The 23,292-nt window shown below is 42.3% G+C and overlaps 1 protein-coding gene across 1 annotated transcript in view; it reads right to left on the bottom strand.

Moving 5' to 3' along the window:
• The window catches only part of cdh13 (cadherin 13, H-cadherin (heart)), a 480,217-nt gene that overhangs the window by 132,456 nt on the left and 324,469 nt on the right, over window positions 1–23,292 (bottom strand). Inside the window, exon 9 of the mRNA XM_071203466.1 lies at window positions 19,574–19,714. Coding sequence (XP_071059567.1) covers window positions 19,574–19,714 — 141 coding nt within the window. The remainder of the gene's footprint in view (window positions 1–19,573; window positions 19,715–23,292) is intronic.

The raw sequence follows: 23,292 nt of genomic DNA, 5'->3' as shown, positions 1-23,292 counted from the left end.
CACACACACACACACACACACACACACACACACACACACACACACACACACACACACACACACACACACACACACACACACACACACACACATATATAGTTTAAGGCGGCCATACATCACAGAGCCCTACCCTTTAGACATTTAAGATCTCAAGGAGTAAAACTACAGTGTGTCATTGATTTTCTGTTTCCCATCTCCTCTTAAGCCTGACTTTTTCAATAATCTGTCCCATACATCTTCAAGGTAATGTCATGCTGCCAAAAGATAATTGGGTGATGGTCCTCACAACAACTTCAAAGAAGAAAAGATAAATACATGGATAATGTCAAGTTTCAGCTGACAGTTTCAGCTCTGTCATTTGTGTTTCCGCTATTAATACCAATCATTGATGGTGGCCTTTGTTTTTTCATATGTCTGTTACATGTCATGTGTGAACTAACATGACTTCCATGTTGGTTCACACAGAGCACATGATGCTACAGCAATGGTGTGCTGACAAACAAATGTCTTTGTTCCTAAAATGTTAATCTTTAAAGAGAAATTATTTTGGTCTACATTTTAAGTCTACATGTTCTATTTATTAAAAGTATTGCACACATCGGAAACATTTAGCAAACCATGATGCTGTGTGGTTAAGAAATGTCTATGTATTTGTTTATCTTTCTCAAAGCATCCTTTCTTGCCATACATTCTGTGTAATATGTATATCTTGAAACATAGTCATAGCGATCGTCAAATCTGCATCCATTTTTGTTTTATGTATTTATTTTAAAAATCTGCACCTAGACTGGATTACCAATGATTTTACATAGGCAACAGCGGATACAAACCCCATGACATAACTGAAGGAAATGATTGATTTTTTAAAACTGTTTAGATGGAAAACAGTGGCTGTCTCAATAGGTAGATTCTTGAAGGAACAATAAGAAGGATTTTCCTAAAAAACACCCAACACCGTACTAAACTAATCTCAATCCTTGCTTTTGATTTACTAGGTGTCTGGTCTGTATCTGCTGAAACCCTGCTGCCCACTGCCTGGGTTTTATCTTTTTCATTTTGCTGTGTTTGGGATGTTTCTCTGTGTTTCTCTGCCCCTCGCTCTTCCTCCAGCTGTCACTCTTTGGCCTTTACTCCCGAGGCTCACTTCTGCCCTGGCTGACGCTGTCATCTGTGTCGTCTAAAACAGAATCCGCTAAATTCTCCTGTCTAGACAAAAGTATTATGACCAATAGCTAGCAAGTCAGAAAATCTAAAGTCAATCAGCCACGGCCCACTTTCAATTTTTGTGTTTTTAAACCAAGACCGATAAATTGTACTTCGGACTATGACATTCATATTATGCATTCAAAAAAGCATTTGGTCAATATCCATTTATTCTGTATTATATAACTAGTATACAACTGGCCTTTGTGATCTACCTCAGAATACATACTTAACATTGCATTCAAATTAACCCATATCTGTAACCTCAAGGTCAAATAGCTACAGGTCACCTCTTTTTGAAAAGGTGAGATGAGGGGGTGCTGATAGTGGACTGTGTGAAAAGATCCTGATAAGTTTTAATGACAAACAGATGAACAACCTCCCCAACATAATTCACTGTAGCACTTTGTTTAACAGTTGAGTTATTGGCAAGTATGAAAGCTACAATTATAATCGTAATTAATGTACTAATAATAGAACAATGGAATAACACAAGAAAGGCAGAGCAATTACCTCATGTTGTCTGAGTGCCTGTGTCAGCTAGTTAGTGCTGTTTTACCAGCCTGGTCCCAATAACGAAGCTGAAGAAAGAACGATAGTTACGGCTGTAACTACGGTTCTATGAGTCCCGGATGACCGCCAGAGGCGGTGCTTTAAGCACTGGATATGTCCATCGCGCGCATGCGCAGCTCGAGTACCAATAACAACAAAGTCACCTGTGACCCACGTGACACCGGCTATATCAGCCGGTGTCGTCAGAGGATCTGTTCCCAGAATCTTCTCGCGAGCACACAAGAATTCTGAGTGACAGGGAACTCCGGCGGTCATCCGGGACTCATAGACCCGTAGTTACAGCCATAACTATTGTTCTATTTCGTCCCTACTGACCGCCAGAGGTGGTGCTTTAAGCACTGTATGACTTATACCAACAATGTCATGAAGAATCCAAGCCCTTGCACACCACTGGAAGCAGCGGAGCTCGGCAAAAGGACCACGCCCAAAGAATGGGGAGTGGCGACATTGACCTGATGACAACTGGAGAATGTGCCAGAAGACGCCCACGACGCCGCGGCGCAGATGGTCTCCAGGGGCACCCCTCTCAGGGCAGCCCAATATGTTGAGATGCTCCTTGTAGAGTGGCATCTCAGCCTGATGGCAGGGGGCGGCCACTGGCCCCGTAAGCTGCTAGCAGCCCCTACACCGGGCCCAGGCTGAAGGGCCAAGAGGCGACTTCATCAAGCCCCTATCGGCAGCTAGCCAATCCACTTTAGAGGACAGCCTGTTTCTAGTCCTTCTATTGGGGAGAGCACACATAGCCATCGCTCCCTCAAGTCGCCGGGAACGGCCGAATTGATCTGGAGGAGGATGTGACAAGGAGAGGTGTCTGTTGGCTGCTGCCAGACGTTCCACCTCAGTGATTCTAGCCACTATGAGCGCCCGAGGCATGCAGCTACAGCTCATGCAGGCGTTTACCGTGAGAACCTCCCTCAGATGCTCGAATTTTGTCCCCACTGACCGCCAGAGGTGGCCGAGGCAGGAGGGGCAGCGGTCGTGGCCGTCCTCGGGCTCAATAGAAGCCATACAGGCGCTACATGAATGAACCATTCTGTAGGTAGCCAGATGCAGCGTAGCCGGGAGCGGGTGCGGGAACATAGCCTTCACCAGCTACCTGCTTAATGGAAAGAGTAGAGCGTTGCTGCTACTTGCCGAACAGAAAGAGGGATGCAATTACACCCACGTTACCGGCAGAGGGAGCGGGAGCGAGAGCACTGCCTTCACCTGGCTGGATTAATAAACACGGCAGTTCAGCGTCTACCAGGAGCGGGGGCGAGAACACTGCCAGCTGAGTTAGAGACGAATGCCAGATGCAGCATAACCGGGAGCGGGTGCGGGAACACAGCCTTCACCAGCTACCTGCTTAACGGAGAAACAAGGCAGTTCCGCGTCTACCAGGAGCGGGGGCGAGAACACTGCCTTCACTGGTTGAGTTAGAAACGAATGCCAGATGCAGCGTAACCGGGAGCGGGTGCGGGAACACATCCTTCACCAGCTACCTGCTTAACGGAGAAACAAGGCAGTTCCGCGTCTACCAGGAGCGGGGGCGAGAACACTGCCTTCACTGGTTGAGTTAGAAACGAATGCCATATGCAGCGTAACCGGGAGCGGATGCGGGAACACAGCCTTCACCAGCTACCTGCTTAACGGAGAAACAAGGCAGTTCCGCGTCTACCAGGAGCGGGGGCGAGAACACTGCCTTCACTGGTTGAGTTAGAGACAAATGCCAGATGCAGCGTAACCGGGAGCGGGTGCGGGAACACAGCATTCACCAGCTACCTGCTTAACGGAGAAACAAGGCAGTTCCGCTTCTACCAGGAGCGGGGGCGAGAACACTGCCTTCACTGGTTGAGTTAGAGACGAATGCGAGATGCAGCGTAACCGGGAGCGGGAACACAGCCTTCACCAGCTACCTGCTTACCAGAAAAACAAGGCAGTTTGGCGTCTACCAGGAGCGGGGGCGAAAACACTGCCTTCACTGGTTGAGTTAGAGACGCATGCCAGATGCAGCGTAACCGGGAGCGGGTGCGGGAACACAGCCTTCACCAGCTACCTGCTTAATGGAAAAACGAGGCAGTTTGGCGTCTACCAGGAGCGGGGGCGAGAACTGCCTTCACTGGTTGAGTCAGAGACGAATGCCAGATGCAGTGTAACCGGGAGCGGGTGCGGGAACACAGCCTTCACCGGCTACCTGCTTAACGGAAAAACGAGGCCGTTTGGCGTCTACCAGGAGTGGGGGCGAGAACTGCCTTCACTGGTTGAGTTAGAGACGAACGCCAGATGCAGCGTAACCGGGAGCGGGTGCGGGAACACAGTCTTCACCAGCTACCTGCTGAACGGGAAGAGTAGAGCAGTGCTACTACTCGCCGAACAGAAAAAGGGATGTAGATACATCCGCATTACCGGTAGAGGGAGCGGGAGCGAGAGCACTGCCCTCACCGGCTGAGTTAAATAATGAAGCTTAACAGTACATGCAAGGTGTTAGCCAAGCGGCTGCTGCTAACAATCAAGCAACCAAGTCAGAACACAATGTTAAGACCAGATAATTAGCTTCTAAGAAAGAGAACAGCCCGCATAGAACTGTATGCCATGGTTACAGTAGTAACCGCACATGCAGAGCACACACCACCCGCAGTGAAGATGTTCTCTGCATATCATCCTAGTGCTAGGAGTCTAGTACTAGGAGCAGTAATACAACGATCTAGCGCTACTGCAATCAAACCCTATGTTACCGGGAGCGGGAGCACTGCCCTGAGTTAATAGTTAAGCTCAACAGCAAGGTGTTAGCCAAGCGGCTGCTGCTAACAATCAAGCGACCAAGTCAGAACACAAATGTTAAGACCAGATAATAGCTTCTAAGAAATAGAAAGTACTTACCTTACTCTCTGCATCTAAACAAAAAACGGGTTTAAAGTATGACACTCTGGGCTTTCCATAGTAAATTGAATGAGGGACACACAGCCAAAGCTGGGACTCAAATGCTAATGATAGCTCGGGCACAACGCCACAAGCAGAACTTTCAAAAGAGCATAAGGGCAACTTTATGGGAGAGGAAGCGGGAAAACTGTCGTCACCAGAAAGTCTAAGCCAAACAAAAAATAAGACGGAAATCCGGACAACTTGGCTGGGAGAGGGTGCGGGGACACAGCCATCACCAGCAACAAGCTGACACAAACCTGTCTGTCGAGGCTCTGCACAGCGCACAGCCGGCCACAGCTCCTGGAGGACGCGTTAACGACCCGTATCTCCGACTGTCAGTCGCGAAGCTGCACGCGGCCAGCTGCTTGCAGAGAAATCCCTCAGATCAAACGTTCAAACCTGAACGCTGTAGGCTACAAAAATGTAGCCACGGTACCCTCGCGCAGCGAGAAGATGAAAGGAACAGATCCTCTGACGACACCGGCTGATATAGCCGGTGTCACGTGTGTCACAGGTGACTTTGTTGTTATTGGTACTCGAGCTGCGCATGCGCGCGATGGACATATCCAGTGCTTAAAGCACCGCCTCTGGCGGTCAGTAGGCACAAAATAGAACTAGAAGGGCTAAACGATTAATCAAATTCAAACTGACTCTGCAATGCTTTTTTTTTAAATCTCAAAAGCTGCATAATGCATTTTTTTTTTATAAAAAATATATATACATGTGCTGCCGTTCAAATGATTACGTCTGTAAAAGTAGTTGAATAAGAAACACGTAAAATGCCCCGTTGAATGCAAGGCTCGATGCTTGCAGCCAGGCCCGGACGCGTCTATCGTTATTCCAACACAGTTTACATCCCACTTCCGCATTACGCAAGCATGGACGCGAGGTTACGTCACAGCATCAACCTGGCGTTACATCCCTATGGTTACATCACTGCCTCACGCAGCACACCTGCGAAATCTGAATCCGCGGCACACCCGCAAAATCTGAATCTGTACATCTGTGTGTATACATGAATACATACATGTGTGAGTACATATAAGTGTGTGTGTATATGAATAAATGTATATATAAAATAGTATCATTAAATAAATATATATATAAAATAGTATCATTAAATAATGCTGTCAGATAAATGAAGTGCACAGTAATAGTCAAGGTTATATTCAATATTCTGCACTTACACCAGCTGATAAGATATTTAAAACGTCTTTTGTTTGTCCTGAAAACGACATTTGAGAATACACACAGGCTATTTATAGATGATAAAACACCAGTAATACAATCTCAGGACTCTTCGATATGGCTTTGATTACAGGATCGTTTACTTTCAGTCAACAAATCCTTTGGAAAGACAAAAAACAACTATTCAATATCCTGCTTTACCGCGACCGCTATAACTGCCGAAGAAGAAGTCTATGACGCTATTGCGTAGAGCTACGTTCTTGCGTAATGCGGAAGTGGGCGTGGTTAAATCTAAACTGGGTTGGAATAACGATAGACGCAGCCCGGACTGGCCATCGGGAGCATAGATATATATAAACACTAGATGGCTCATGGGAGATTGTCCAGCGTAGCTGACCGGCCGCCATCTTGCCACAGTCAACAGTTACTCTGAACTCTGAACTCTCTCAAATCTTGACTGATTTACAAACGGTTTGGTTTATTAGAAACATTATTATAATGGCTATGATACAGGATGCTTGGACATGTTGAAATTGCAGCTTTTCTTTGTGTATGTGGTTGTATTTATTAGCTGGCTAATAACAAGATGCTGTGAGTGAGACCTAGTATTACAAATTTGACCCAGCAACTTTACACTAGTGGGAGAGGCAGAACTGCTCTTTCTTTTCAACATAACTTAAGTTACACATGATTTCTTCCAAGTGGTTTGGCTTGTTAAAAACATCTTGCATTATGATACAGGAATTTGCTGGCTTTTTGTTTACAGAAGTACCTGACTATGTAGGTCTTTTGTGCAGCCTACGGATGTTTAATGGCGAATCGCTATCACTAGGAGCATATATCGCCAACTACTATGTATTTATTAAATATTCATGTTCCATGAGACGCAGCACTATGTTCCCCACATATGTTTATGTTTGCTCAGTCTAATAAACCCATAACATGGTTGTGAAAGAATACCAAAGCTGAGGCTGGACGATGATTGATTGTTGGTGTGCCATGTGTCACCGTGTGTCTTATTGGTTTTGTGTTATACTGTTTTATTGTGTGCAGCTGGTCCTTATCTACAAGACACATTTAAAACAAATAACCTTGAACCTTGAAGCCCCATCTCTCCCCACCTGCTCCTGCTTCCTACACCACACCAAGTTGTTCTTCTTAATAATAATAATACATTTATTTTGGGGGGCCGCCTTTCATAACACCCAAGGACACCTTACAGGGGCATAGGGGCAATATAGGGAACAATTTAAACAGTGGATTTTGTGATATATCAGCCGGGTGAGACATATTTTAAATATTAACAATATAATAAAATAAATGGAAATAGATACACCGGCAAATATTTAATATAAATATCTTGTGTGTGTGTGTATAGCTATTGCTTTATCTGATTAATGTTATTTTCATATGAAAGTCCATGATTATAAGTATGCAGTATCACAACTACATCTTTGATGTTTATAAAAAACCAAACCGTTTGAAAATTGGTTGAAAATTGAGCAAGCTATGGTTATTTAAATACTAAACCATAATGTTATGAATGAGAGAACTGCCTGTGGCAAGATGGCGGCCAAGTGGCAACGTCGGTCTCCATTGGCCAGCAGCGCGGGTGAGTCATCTAGTGTTTATATATATCTATGATCGGGAGGACCGGGAGGTTTCCCGATGGCCTGGCCTATTAAGTGGCCTGCTGGCCTGAGGATTTTTTTGTTGTTATGTAGGCCTATGTATTGTGAACGCAACGCTGCGCAAATGTGGGTCTGACTCTGCCTCAAAGAGGGTGACTAGCTGTCTACATGATGTGGCCTGCCGACATGAACACTTTCATACAGATCATATACTAAAGCCCTCGATTGGTCTCTGTGTGTCATTCAAGCTCGGGAGGGTGTGTGTATGTGTGGCGGGCGCGAGCGAGCGAGCGAGAGAGAGAGAAAGCGCGCGCACCGGTTACGTGTATTGTTGTTGTTAGTATCTGGTGCTAGCTTGCGGCACTAACGGATATAATGAGCTGTCAACAAGGTGGAGGAGAGTCCTCTCATGTCAGACTGAGAGACTGATAACTACAGCTCAGGTGAGGTAAAGGACTCTCTGAGTGTTTAGATAGTTAACTTAGTCTAAGTTATCTCAGTGGGTCTCAAACGGTTTGGTCACCATTTATGTAAACACATATGTCCATTTGAAGGGGGAGGGATTAGTAAAATATGCATGAATAATAAAACAAATGTTTTAACTAGGTGACAAAAGGTAAGGTAAACTTTAAAAACGTGTTGAGAGCTAAAACTAGTCTTTGCTGCTGCCTCAAATAGGAGCAGGGGTATAGGGGGGAGAGGGGTGAGGCTGGTTCAGGAGCCCAGACACACTCAGAACTATAAATGAACCAAAAACAAATAAATAAACAAGTTTCAATGTTTTTTCATATTGGATATGGTATGTTATTGGTTATGGCCATACAGTTCTGTTTCATATGGGTGTCATATGGGTGTAGTCTCTTTAGTTCCCCCTCAAAGCCCCGGACCCCCCTAGAGGATTTGAGGTCCACCTCCACTTAAAATATGTTCACATGGATAGGTTCCTAAATATATGTGCACATTTTTTTTAAAGAGTAACCCATGTCCATATTTTTATTCTGGGGTAGTAGATTTAAAGTGTAGGGCTATCACTATGGGCAGCAACGCTGTAAATATTGACAAATAAATCCAGGAAAATGGCACAAAAGAAAACTGGTAGTGGCCTGGCTGGGTGTATAATTTCCAGCCTGACATATTGTCCCAGTCCGGCCCTGCTTGCAGCAATACTGTGAGAACGGTCAAGGCCTAGTTTTAATGAAATGCACATGTTTTATATTGTGCGTATTGTATATGTAGTGTGTGCGTAGCAAGAGACAAATACAGAAGGTGGATACCATGAAAAGAAAGGTATTGGTGAAGGGAGGATATGAGAAATTAGCAGTTCATTTGTAAAGAAAAATAGGTGAGCCCTACATGTATATTGAGCCTTGAGGCACAAACAGTTTCCCCTGTGCTTCTAGACCCATCTTCCAGGATTAGGGGTTAGGGTTAACAATATGTTTACAGCAAGGCTTTAAATGATCTCAATATGGTTGGTTCTGTCTTTTTACTGTCACTGAATGGAGATTATTTTAATGAAATACAATTTGCACACCATGCTAGAACATTATTGTTCTGCGTTTCTTTTTCTTATTTGTTTTTTTTAAGTTATGATCATTATTTATTAGGGGGCTTGTACGATTCAGGGGTCTGATAAGGGGGGTGCTCTATTCTTTACAAACTGTATAGCCCCCTGAGATAAACGTGTGTATGTTTTATACGCTATTCAGGGTTAAGGTTAGTGTTGGGTTGGTCATACAATGGAGTGATGTTTTGCTTGTGTATAATGATTTTTGCTGAAGTGAAGAAGAAAAAAAGCATTCGGAATCACAACCTTCCCTACTCAGAACCCAAGATAGTAAACGTCTGTAAACTAAATCACAACAGCTGGTGGATTTCTCCAAACTTAAGATACCAAGACAAAACCTTCATGTCAACACTGTCAATATCATTGAATGTAACGTTTTCAACAGATGTGGGTGCAAAGAAAGAAGGACAATCTGGCAAAAGCACCCTACAGAGTGTAAAGCCGTTAGAAAAGTATACACATCTGTCAGCTTTACCGAGTAACACTAAATGCTCTCTGGCTCATTAGCGCTACTGTGGAAATTGCCTCCTATTTCTTATACAGGCTTTTAATTTGTCTTTCATTGCCAGCTGGCATTGTTTGTTCATTTCAAGCCACTGACCAAATCCTTTTATCCTTTAGTCTGACTGGTGTACATCTATGCAAGTATAACAAAGGAAAACAGGGAGAAAGACAGAGAGAAATATGAGTCAGGTTTAAGAGCGAGTACAAAATATGTTTTGTTGACTGTGATACGGAATGCTATAAACCATCATATTTATCAAGCTGACTTTTCCATCTTGTCTCCCTCTCACAGAAACACACCCACGTTTCCACAGTCGGACATGCTCACCATATTCATACAAATCCACAGCGCCATACACACAAGCAGAGTGGAATGGAGATCAACTTATTTTATTCCTGGATGTCTGTCAGATTGTGTTATGAATACAGATGGCAGTTAGGGCTGCACTGACAGGGCAGAAAGACAGCTGAGCAGCTTTTTCGTTTGTCCTAATGGAAAGTACTTTGTGACATGTCCCCGCTGCCCCAAAGATTTTCCTCTGAAGGGGAACAAGCAAAACAGTGGCCCATCACATTAAATCTCCTGAGACAAGACTATTTTATCTCACAGTAGCATTTGCTCCATCTCCACGTCAAATTCAAGCAACAGGGGCAACACACCAATGTGTTCCTTGGTCTGTTGGCTATTTTTCCAAGATGTATCTATATCTTTATTTGTTACCTCCACTGAGGAGCTTTTCTCGATCATCTCAGTCTGGTTTGTTCTAATGTTTGTTATATTACAGAAACACTACTGGCCCAATGTTCATGAATTGTCATTGGCCAGGGTGAAGCAATGAAGACTCCATTACATTTTGGACCAGATCCAACCGATGGGGCATCTACATGCATTATCTGCACTTATGGAAACAGCTTTAGCGGAGGTCTGCACTTTCAGAGTTCCCTTCAACTTATTTTTCGAAGTCCATCACTTCTTATTCCAAACTTATTTTTAAACTTTCGAGGTAGTTCTTAGAAATCAGTGTAAGCTGTCTAATGTAATTGGATAAATCCTACCACACTGTCAGACAAATCTAAAAATGAACCGTGAAAATGAAATCTCCTTAAACATTAGAAAGCTTTACAACGTTGCACAATGGAGCCATGTGCTAATTTAGTATGTCCGTGCCGCCTTTTAATACAACAATTACTGAGATAAGCAGGTGAAATGGAGAAAAAGATTCCCCTGATTTAAACATGAAACATGTATATTTTCAATCACTTTCTTTTTCTGCTTTCATAAGCAGCTTAACTGTCAGCAGAACTACGTGTAGACAGACCGTACATCTGTAATAAAGGCACCTTTTTCATTATGCCAGTATGAAGCTAAAATGAAACCAGATGCACGTGATCACATCTTTCTAAACAACACACTGTGTCTGTGTGCAGGACTGACAACTTACCTCTCTGTCTAACCCCTTCCCCTTAGCTTAAATCCTGCATACAGTAAGTGTGCTGGAGAGTTAATGAGCTTACCTGTGTCTTTATTACATTTTGAACAGCTTCTGCTCAGGCTGCTTCTAAAGATAGCTTTCAATGAATATGACATTCAGCAAAGCAGCTTTTCTACCTTTGCAGAACATGACAGCCTTCACATTTGTCAATGCAGCTGAATCTTCACTGAATATAGGCACACTGTGTATCAAATAACCAGGTTCTTGAAAAACATCCAGAGCCAAGTGTTACAGCTGATGCATTACATCGGACCGGGTCGTACAATCCCGTTCTGATGGTTGGACTGAAAACTGCCTGCAGGAGTGTTTTACCTTTCCAAAACCAACAATCTGGCAGTCTGCACCTACTTTATAAAGGATGTGTTCAATAATAATAGGAAACAGACAAAGCCTTAACATTTCCTACAAAACCCAATGACCTCCATCTAACTGAAGCCTTCATCCCTGCTAAACTGGCAACCGTTTCCCTGCATCCAAAGGTGTATAACCTACTTGCTTAATGTCATTGTATCAAGTATAAATATCACACTGTATACAATTCAAGCAGATTGTCCAAATAACAAGGGTGTGACATACCTGAGGAGACCTGGGACTATGCACTGTTAATTGAATGGTACGTCTACATGAGTACGCCTGACAGATGAAAGTCTAGTAAGGCCAGATCTAAAATGTAATCTAATAAAACAACGTGAATGATATCTGCACTGCCAGACTTACCTCACGTGTTCTGGCTCTGCTCCAAAACGCATCAGCCTGATGCGTTTTATCATTTTACAACCTAAGCTGAGACAGCCATCTTTGTGGAATGGGGAAACAACATATCTTTGGCACAACAACCGCTTATGTTTGGGTGAGGCTCGTGGTTGGTCTGGTCCCATAATGTGAGCACATAGTCAGAATACAATTAAGCAAAATGCAATACAGAAATGCCCCTATGGAGTAATGTTTGTACATTTATTTCTTCTTTTGGTTTCTTTCCTTCAAATCAGCCGTATTTTGTAATATAGAGTATTTTCACAATATGCTACTTTATACTTTTATGCCACTACATTTTGTAGGCAAATGTACTTTTTAGTCCACTACATTTATTTTAGATGTTTAATTACTAGCTTCTTTACAGATTTGGATGGGGTGGGAATCTTGATGTAAGAGGGGAGAGGAAAAACTAAAGAAAATGTGAAATGGAATATTTTGAAATGCTTGCATCCTTTTCAAACAACCCCACTGAGGGTAAGTTGAAAGACAGACCTTCAGATTTCAAACACTCTGATTCTCTGAGTAAACGTCCCTATTCAGGGACAGCAAGCTTGATGCTATTTCAAGTAATCTTTCAAACCTATTCCTGGTGCACACTCTTTATTTTAGAGACTGTGAGGGTGTCAAGTGGCACCATTCACCGCATCTGAATACAATCACCTGATAATACTGTACGCTTCATGGACTACCTACTGTTCTATGCAGCACAATCGCTTGACATGAAGTAATTCAAATGACCTCATATGCACATTTGTCAATGAAATTACGGAGCAAATGCAGCAAGAAATACAATCGCAAAAGTAGACCAGAAATGCTTCAGCAGGAGACTTTTTTCTCTCTAAATTAGATTTCTTTTTTATCTAGAGAAATGATAAGAGCTGACCAGGAGAATACAATTTCAGATTGCAAAAAGTTTCAAGGACATCACCAAATTTGTCAAATAACACATGCACTTATGCACACACACACTTGGAAAATTGTACATCCATCCTTCTTGGGTAATGTGCCCCTAACCTAACATACAGTGCACAAATCCCTTCCTCTTTGTGACAGAGATTGCTGGCCAGCTATGCCGCCGCATCACCCAGGGTAAGCACGCCGTGTATCTCAGTGGTAGTGAAGCAATCATGCAAGGCCCGGACTAATCCGTGACACCCGTTAGCCATCCCCCGAGACAGACCGGCACTGACAGGGCCCTGCTGCCCGCTGCCTGGTGCTACACCCATCACCGCTAATGTCTTTATCAGCAGGACAGATGGATTGCAGGCGAGCGTATTCTCCTGGTCATCATAGAGGAGGGAGGGGAGAAACAAAAAAAGAGAGAGGAAGAAGAAACAGACAGAAAGACAGCCAGGCACAGGAGTAAGTGCGCACAATTGAATGAGGGAAAGAAAAAAAAAAACACAGAGACAGGCTGTCAGAGAGGCTGAGTGACAGCAGTGATAAGGTAGATCATGGTCTTGTTATGAGGAGCTGGGGGAGATAGGCCCGGAATGACATGGCGTTGAATTAGCAGAGCCAGAGAGGAGAGGAGTGCAAAGGAAGAAAATGAAGGATCAGTATATTGGAGGATACGTGATATAATTGAGAAGGAAAAGAGGAAACGTGAAGGGGAAAAGGGGCTAGGAGGTAGGGGGCTAGGTAGGGAGGTAGAAAAGGGTATTCCAGCATCTGAGACCAGTGCCTTCTACAGTGTGACCAAGTAACACTTTAAGACAACATTATATGAAATTCAACACAGCACAATAACCCACATTGAGCCTTGGACTAAACACATGGAGATAATAAAACCCCAGTTTTGATTGGCAGATAAAATTCCTCAGGAGAAATATTCATATTCGCTACCGGAGCACACATATCTGGCCTTTCGCACAACGGAGCTACCGAATCAGGTCCGAGCCCAATCCTCTACTCAGAAGCAAAATGTAATAAATGTAATAAAAAAGGATACCTTAGCTTATGATGTTACACCGAATCTTCCATCTTTACAAAGAACTATGTAAGAAGAATAGAAACTGCAGACTGGCATGCTGTTAAGCTAATTTGAATGTCTATAATTAAAGGTTTTAAGTGTTGTCAATATCAGTGATGGTGGTTCTGTATTGTAACATTCAGCATCACATAATTTGTCAGTAAATGTCACTTTTGACTTCTAAAAAGCTGCTTTAAAGTTGTAAGTACCAAACAAAGAACAATGTGATACCTCCCCTACATATGGGATCTTATAGAGGCATAACAATTTTTTTTGACTGACGATGAAGGTACTGTAATTTGATTGGTCTAATATCTCAGAAGGCAGGCATAACACATTGTCTTGCCACCAATGTGGACAATTTAGCAACTACCGTACATTTGGACAACACTTGAGACAAGAGCAGTGTTGGGCAAGTTACTTCCAAAATGTAATATAGTACATATTACTTATCACTGTATTTTTTAAGTAATACGTTACATTACAATATTACTGTCTCTGAAATGTAATGAGTTACACTACTTGTTATTACTTTTGAGTTACTTTACCAAAATAACCGCAAACTAATGGCTAGGTATTTTAAATGCTAAAATGTAGTTTAGTGCAGCTGGTATAGCATAACAACTGTGTAGGCCAGGGGTGCCCAACCTTTTTTGAACCGAGAGCTACTTTTAAAGTTGCCAGTCTGCCAACTATTATACCATTTTGTACAATAATTATAATGCATACGTTCAAACAAACTAAAACTTACAACTGATTAATAAATAACGGTATCTAACTTGAGTTTTTGTTATATCAAAAACCTGTTGAAATGCTGTTTTTTACTGTCCCCCAAAAGCGCATCGGCAGCCTCCAGGAATGCTTCTTTCACAACTTCGCCGTCTTTGAAAGACTTCATGTGTTTCGCAAGAACGTGACTGACACGATAAGATGCTATGGGAGCAGCCTTGCTCTTGTTGTTGGGCCTGGTGAAAATGGACTGCTGTGCATTTAGCTGTCCTTTCAGGCCCCTCCCCTTTTGGAGCGTAGGGCAGAATTAGGAGGGAATTCCGTCTCGTAGCGTTTGTGCACTGTTTCGAAATGCCGCTCCTAAATTACCCTTCTTCGATAAAGCCTCGCTCGCATCATCTCGCCCAGATGAGACAGATGGACTTTGAATTGGAATAAATACAAAAATAATCATCCTCCCACTCGGAGTTAAAATTATATATGTTTTGCTTCTGCCATAATTGCGGTCTTGTTTGTGTGCGGACTGTCACTCCTGTTGTTGGCGGACAACGTTAGCGAATTAGTGCACTGCCCACTAGCCACGCCCCGACACATGGGGTCACGCCGGCCAATCACAAAGCTTTGATGCGTTCAAGTGCATTATTCTGGCACAGGAATATTATGTTATAGGACATTAACGATAAAACAGAATATTGTTGTTCTATTTTTAGACACATCTCGCGATCGACTGGGAATCTCCCCGCGATCGACCGGTCGATCCCTGGTGTAGGCCATTAAGGCTACTAACAACTGAAGCTTAGCGCAAGTTCAATAAGGAAGACCTAACACGAGTCACTTACACGTCACTCTATGGCTCCCTTCCCCCCTCATTAAATATGAGGGCGTCACCCCTCAGCAGCCAATAGCTGCACATGCTAAATTCCTTATATGCCTGCTCTTCCTCCCTGTCAGTTGTCATTTGCAGATGACCGCAACCCGCCTCCACCCCTCTCGCCTCCAGTCTCCTCCAGGACAAAGCTAAACCTTCCTTCTTCAGACCGGTCTCACCTACTCAGCACCACCACCAGTGTCTAGACCCCGGGGATTTCATCGGAGCGGTGCTTTCCCTCCTGAATGATTATCCTGCAAACCGGGGCCTAATCGCCAAACACCATTACATTCTCCTGTTGTATTATCATGGCAATCATTTCATTCATATGACGTGTAAATAATAAATATGTAATTCTTACATCACGTCTCTCCGGTTTTAACTGTTGTTACACAGATTAGTTGAATACTCGATTCTGATTGTTAATTCTTAACATGTGACACGTTGTTAATACAGTACTACAGACCACTGTCAAGGACTATAATGAAAGTTGCTAAGGAGGATCAAGAAAGAGAAAGGAAAAGAGGTTAAAAGACAGAGCGCTGGACGTCAGATAAATTACCAGAAGAAGGCAGAGAGGAAGTAAACAATAACAGGACACGGAATGGGCTCTATAGTTTGTTTAGTATATGGCCGTGTAATAAGCGGGATAATGTGCAGTGAGGCGGTCTTATGGGGTAAACACCAGGCTTACTAATCTACCCGCATCATTTTTCTCTGGTGTCAGAATGTCTCGCGATGTTGGTAAATTAAATTCCATTTAATTTTGGGTTAAAGTTTGTTGTAACTGCATTACTGAGAATTGTAACGGGTAATATATTACCCACATTTCATTAGTAATGCATTACATTACTTTGTTACAGCAAAAAGTAATACATTACTGTAACTCCGTTACTCCGGCTCATGAAGAAATCCCTCCGGATTATAAAAGACCCCCATCACCCCAGCCACACAGTCTGCTGCCGTCTGGCAGGCGGTACCGCAGCATCCGGACTAAAACCACTAGACTCAGGGACAGCTTCATCCCACAGGCAATAAGACTGTTAAACACCTGAACTGCTGAAACAATTTCATAGTATTCATAGGCTACTTAGTAATTATGTATCTATTTATCTAATATATCATTCCAATAACTGGCATAGAGACTCTTATTTCACTATTTCACTTTTTTTTTTAAACATTTATTTGTGTATTTATTTTTTAATATTTACTTGCACTATATTTGTCTGTGTTTCTGTATTATTGTGTTGCACTTTTGGAGAAGCCTGTGACCTAATATTCTCATCAACATAACTACTCTGTAATGTTCGTATGACAAATAAAGAACCTTGAACCTTGATCATTATTCATTCTTCAAAGCACACCACTGTTGCTCAGTTGTTTTATAATTATTTTACATGAAGTGTAACTTCAACAACTTCAATGCGGAAAGATGAATTAGGGAGAAAGAGGAGAGCAGATTCCCCGCTGGCTGATCTGAGGATGTAGGCAACAGTGGTCTAACGCAGCGTTCACACGGCGGCGTGCGTTGAAGCTTGCCGGCGGGCGTGTCTGAAACTCGACCAACAACCAACGCCTAACCATGAATCTCCCGCCCCGGACACACAAGCACGCGGTTTGATTGGCAAGAGCTCACTGGCATATGATTTGATTGGCTGATGCTTCCATTGAAGCTTCAAAAGTTGAACATTGCTCAACTTTTGAAGCGTGCAACGCGAGCAAAGTGAAGCGACGCTCCCACAATGCAGTTCGGCAAAGCTTGAAGTCACCCCATTCAAAGTGAATGGGCAGAAGCGTTGAAGATTCAACGCACGCCGCTGCGTGGACGGGCCGTAAGGCGAAGACTTCACAAGCTATGAATATCTGTCTCTGTGCAAGGAGCTGTGCTAGGTAGGTCTGAGGAAATAATGAGGCGCGCTACGCGGGGATTATGTTTGCTGAATTCAAACAAAAAGTCAACTTGAAAAAAAAACATCAAGACTCGATTTAATGAATAATAACAGGAAGGAACCCTTCTCCTGTACATTCGTTTGCTTGGTTTCATCCTTCTCTCTGTATCTAGGTTGGATTCTTTGCACTCATCCTTCTCTATCTTTATCTGCTAGAGTTCCGCAAACAGACTCAAAGCTCACAAGTCATCTGCAGGAGGTGATGTCTTCAGAAAAAGACAACACAAGAGTAGGGGCTTTTGGAAAGTTCTTTGAAAATACATTAATATTTAGTTGAATAATTGATGCGGTGAAAGCTTGAGAGCCTGCTGACACAAACCCAGAGCACTCGCAAACACACTCACGACATGATGGCGGTTATCTGGGAGGTCAGATGATTCATGGGCAGGTGGGGAGCGGTCAGGGAGAATGGAGGGTAGAAGATTTATACAGGGAGCTTAGCGCCTTCAAACACTTGTTTTTTAAAAGCTCAATTTCTCCACGCCGATAAACGGATCTCTTCCCAGTGAGAAATGAGAACATTAACTAGGACACGGACATGGTGCACTCTACGCGGCCCTGCCGAAACCCTCTGGGCTGTAACATTTCACATCTGAGCTGCGTTCCTTACAAGCTCCCCTGACACCCCAATGCATCATGGGACGCCTGTAGGGGAGGTTTTGGTTGGGGTAATGTGTGATGTGTCTTAAAACATGACAACAACTGCGGGCGTTTCCATTAAGAACAACACAAGTCAGTGTTACAACCGCACCTAGAGGCGCGATGGAGGTTATTTTTCTACCGGACCTTGTAGACCCTGTTTTTCTCTTTTACCTCCAGAGGTCAGAAGGACGGATGAAGAGGGAAAGAAAACAGCCATTGCATCAACTTTTGACAAATATATAATGAGGTGGCACAAATGGCCAACAGTTGAAATGGTATGCTTTTTAAAAATGTGTACATGTTGGTTTTATTTTACAGCGTGACTGCCAGGCACCGGTTTAGACTGTTAGCTTTACACTAATGCCTTGAGGCAATGCTGACTAAACAAACCATCCCTGAACCACTACTCCCACTCCTGCTCACAGATCCCCTTATCTTGCCTCTGCACCCATTCAACCCAGTTACAGTGATGTGCTATAACATGTCACATATGTTCTTTGCCCACCATGTGATCTGAGCTTTACCTTTACAAAACAAGGAGAGTAATAAAAGGTCACGTTGAGTTAAATCATTTGTGAGTGGGTGAATGTGTGGGGGCAACTGAGCGTGGTTCGGGTGACCTTCTGCTATCATTTCACTTTGCTCTTTGTATTGGTTTCTAGCAATGCAATATTTACAGTTCCTCTGATTTTACCTAATGTCCTGATACATTCAGAAATAAGTGAATAATTCCCTCTGTACTACAACAGAGCCACATTATACCCACACATCTGACTCTCTTTTTAACATAAATACTGCCTTTACTCACTTATTAACACCAAAAGCATCTACTTTGCTGTTGTTGTGACTAATCATAACCTTATGTTATAAAAACGAAACACTTCCTGCACAGTATGAACCTGAACATGAGCACAATCTGTCCTTGTTGAAAAAACAACCTGCTGGTTGTCTGATGGTAATATGTTGAGTTGGCCCTTTGATACAGAGATGGTTGTCTCAGTAAGATTTAAAGACTAACAAAAAAGACAGAAAACGGACCGCATTCAACATCGTAAGAATGGAGGGAAGGGAAATTGGCTGTTTGTTCTTTTTACCTGAGCTTTATGACCTGGGCCTGCCACACAGCTATTTTTAAAACACTTATATTGCAAGATTTGTGTTGTTTGAGAGTATGTTATACCTGATATGTTGTCTGTTCGGATAGTGATCGTAATGTAAGGGTGCCTCCAAGGACCAAGGAAATTGCACAATCTGAATGGACCAAAGAAATGTGCTCGTATTCTGCACAGTAATAACAGTCCCTATAATGTCATATTCTCTAATTCTTTTTTGAATGCTAGTAGTAACCCTAACCCTCACCCGCCTGAGTAAAGCACAGAGCTAACCACATGCCTCAATACAAAAAAAAAAGTGAAATGTAAGAAAGTCATTCCTCTACCAGGAGACCTTGTTTTATACTGGCTATTGACCCGTTTCTGCCCTTTTGATGTGAACTCTGTTCAGCTCTCACTCACCCTGACCTCTGACCTCAAACGAAACAAAAAGAGAGTCCACAGCTCAAAAGAAAGATGGATATAAAAAGAAGAATATTTCTTACCAGCGTATGTGTGAACTCAGGGGCATGGTCGTTCTTGTCAGTAATGGTGATGGTTGCCGTGGCGGTTCCTGTTAGTCCCACCTCACTTCCTGCCATGTCCTTGGCCACAATCTCTAACTCATATGTTGTGGTCGGCAGGGTCTGGAAAAGAAACACACAGTGATTCAGGGTTAACAAAGGGAGAATGACCTAGATCTGAACGGAAGAAAAAGTCAATCAAGAAAGTGTTGTTAATCATGGAGCGATATACATAAGGAGAATAATGGAAAATGGAAAACTTTAGAGAAAAAAGAGGCATTGCAATTACTGACAGAATAAAAAGACCATATTAAGGTTTTACAGTTATCGTTTCGGCATCAGAAAGGAGGTACACACACACACACACACACACACACACACACACACACACACACACACTTATGCAGTGGTAATCTTCAGATAATCTATTTAAGAGTTGAATCATTAAAAATCATTACGAGATGAATGATTAGCCACGTGAGTGATTAAATTAATCCAACTCAAGCACAAGTTAACACTTATCGCCATGTTTTACATTACTGTAAGAGCCTTTGACAAAGCTTGAAAGCTCTTTTAATAGCCCACTAGAGGCTGGAATGTACCATCAAATTGACTGGATAAGGGCAAAAAAACATCATCATGCATATGCACCTTCGTGCTCACATAGCAGTGTTAAAAGCTTCAGTAAACACTCTTGACATCTCTAGGGAAAAGGTCAGGAAACCACATTTAGAAATTCATACATATAATATAGTCTGGTTGAAAGAGAGAGAAAAAAGGTCCCTCCAGCTATGCAGTACAGGATCAAAGTATAAGCATACATCGCACGATTTATTCTCATCCATTTTAAACATTCCCGTGTGGCTTAGGGCGGATTTTCACACACAGTTTCCACTATTCTTTGGAGCATTAAAGATCAAGACTTTCAGGCCTTGCATGAAAAGACAAATTATTTTTCTCTGCATTAAAATCATAGCGATCTTTCAGGGACTAAGAGACTCTATTGCCTTTGAATCTTTACACCTAATTTCAGTCGTTTTTGTTGTTGAAAATGAAGGAAATACGATTAAATAAAACGTAAACTGAACCCATATGATCCAGGCTTACAACATAAATTACGTATAATTATTCCACTTTCCTACACAAGCCAGGGAGAGGGATCTGCACTTGTTTACAACGTAGCTTTCCCGGAGCTCAAATTAGATATGTAATTCATTTACTGGCCTGCTAGCATTTGTAATCTATACAACAATTGGATAAATATTGCTCATACATACAGCGAGGGGGAAGGTATTTATAATGATCATAGCAGGGATATTCATGTGTTGCCATAATTCATGCCTAATAGAAATGTTGACTGTGGCGTATAAATAATAGGAGGTAGGGGCTGGTACAAACAACATTTATTTGTCTCCCTACTGGGGGTGTTAACTGTCACATGCTTAATACATGTCATCCATTTGTTTCACTGAACATGCTGCTGGAGCTCTCTCGTGTGTTTGAGATTCACCTCTGAATGCATGTACACTCTTTTTATCAACTCATGATGCAAAAATCAGAGGAGTAAAAACCAAAGTGGAATACACACACAAAGGAAAGAAATGCAGGCTGTTAGGAATAGGAAAAAGGACAGGCTTTTCATCAGCCCCTTGTTTAACACACTACAAAGCCTATAGGAGGCCATTTATGGGCCAACTGATGACCACTAAGGTACTGTTCTAGCTGAGCCTATTGGACAGCGTAATTACATTACACAAGCTCCTTGTTAGTGTTTTCTTAGCTAAATAAAGCTAGGTCATTTACAGCATATCACATGTTGATTTAAGCAATGGCAATAGTAGTAAAATAGTCCTAAGAATGTATATTTGGGATTTCATGGTTGTTTGTATGCTTCCATCCATGCCAGCTTCTGGTTTGCAATTGAACGTTTATAATTGTTCTAATATCCTGTTCAATTGCATTTATATTAGCATTCACTGCACAAGCTCGGACTCAAACCTTCCGTGTGTTTACTTCATTTTCTCTGAGTCATCATGCTCCTGATATTCATATTCTTTAAAAGTCCACCTGATTATTGTTGATGATATTGTTGTGGCAGTTGTGTGTGTGTGTGTGTGTGTGTGTATGTGTGTGTGTGTGTGTGTGTGTGTGTGTGTGTGTGTGTGTGTGTGTGTTCTACTTCTTCCCTATCATAGATAGTGCTCTAATCTATTTCATCTGAGGCAGGCAGGGGGAGATCAAACGATCAATGGGTAGACACCTTGAGGCTCCTTTTAATTATCCCATCACCTAGAAGTTTGACAAAGTGATTCACTGAATATAGACATATTGAGGCCAGGAAACTTGGGGTCAGAAACTCCCATTAGAAAACAGGATGGAGCTGAACAGTGATTGCCAACTTTTTCAAGTCAATTTTCCCCTTAGTGAAGTTTCAGAAAATACTGGTAATTAGCATTTAGAAGTGAACTAAGCCAAAAAGCTATACTATTTACTAACAGTACACATTTTAAGATTGAGGGAACTTCACAACCCATTCACATCGCATCTGAAAACTATCGATACACTTTTAATTGAACCGTTGCTGATTATTTACTTGTCTCTTCAAAACATTTTTGTAATATAAGAGAGTTGCCATATTTATCTGGTTGAATTTAGGGAGCTAACCAATACGCAGACATACCTTTACTGGCTGTTTGTGTGGTTTACATTTATTTCATTTTTTAAGGATTTTGGCAACTGTTTTTCTCGATTGCTAACACACATTTTTTTTACATTGCTCAGTTTCTCAGAACACTAAACACAATTCACAAAACCACACACCCAAAGTGCAAAATACCTAATTTCTCCTGCTAAGTTAAGAACTGCAATCAAAACTACATTTTCCAAATGCAAACTTTAGCACCAAATATAACACACTTCATTCATAATACTAGATTGTTTGACACCCAACTACACACTGCTGAGCATCATCTAAAGCACTTCCATCTGTTCTGGGCTGTGCTCTGTACATAGAGGTTTCTGCAGAGAAAGATTGCTTGAGTTTACAGAAATACAGTAAAGGAAGAAATACAAATGAGTTGTTGAAAGAAATCACATTTTATTCAAAACTAACATTGTGCAACATGCATCTCAGCACATAGTTACAATGCTTCGGATCTCTCTAAGTGTGATGGCATTGTTTGCCAAAACCCAGTTTGTAACTGCTGCTTCCTGCCTCGTTGGAAATCCTTAGCCTTCCACCTCCTTGTTTCTCAGTCCTTCAGATAAACAGCAAAGATATGGTGGTTGGTCAGTGTCTGTGTTGCATAACAGTAAGTTTACCACAATACATTGTGCAGGATTTGTGTACAGTTATAGTCTGCAACATGCCAACAATTCAATTACAGTAATGAAGTAAATACGTTTCACACAACGGATATAAGCTCTGATATATCATAAATTATTCAGAGCTACAAACTGGTAACTAACCTGTTTTCAAGTCTAAGTGTCCGGATTACAGAGGCGACAGTAAATCAGCTTAGATTAGGCGCTGAACCCTCTGTCCAGCCTCTCTCATCGTCACACCATGGTTGATAACATTTCATTTCATTAGAGAATATTCTTCTTTGTCCACGTCCTCTCCCTCCAGCTCTACCTCTACCTCTCATTCTTCCTCCTCTCACTCTCACCCCACCTCTTCCTCCTCCTCTCACTCTCAGCCC

This window comes from Pseudochaenichthys georgianus, chromosome 6 (assembly GCF_902827115.2).
Source record: "Pseudochaenichthys georgianus chromosome 6, fPseGeo1.2, whole genome shotgun sequence".
Lineage (NCBI taxonomy): Eukaryota > Metazoa > Chordata > Actinopteri > Perciformes > Channichthyidae > Pseudochaenichthys > Pseudochaenichthys georgianus.
This window is presented reverse-complemented; position numbering and strand designations above follow the sequence as displayed.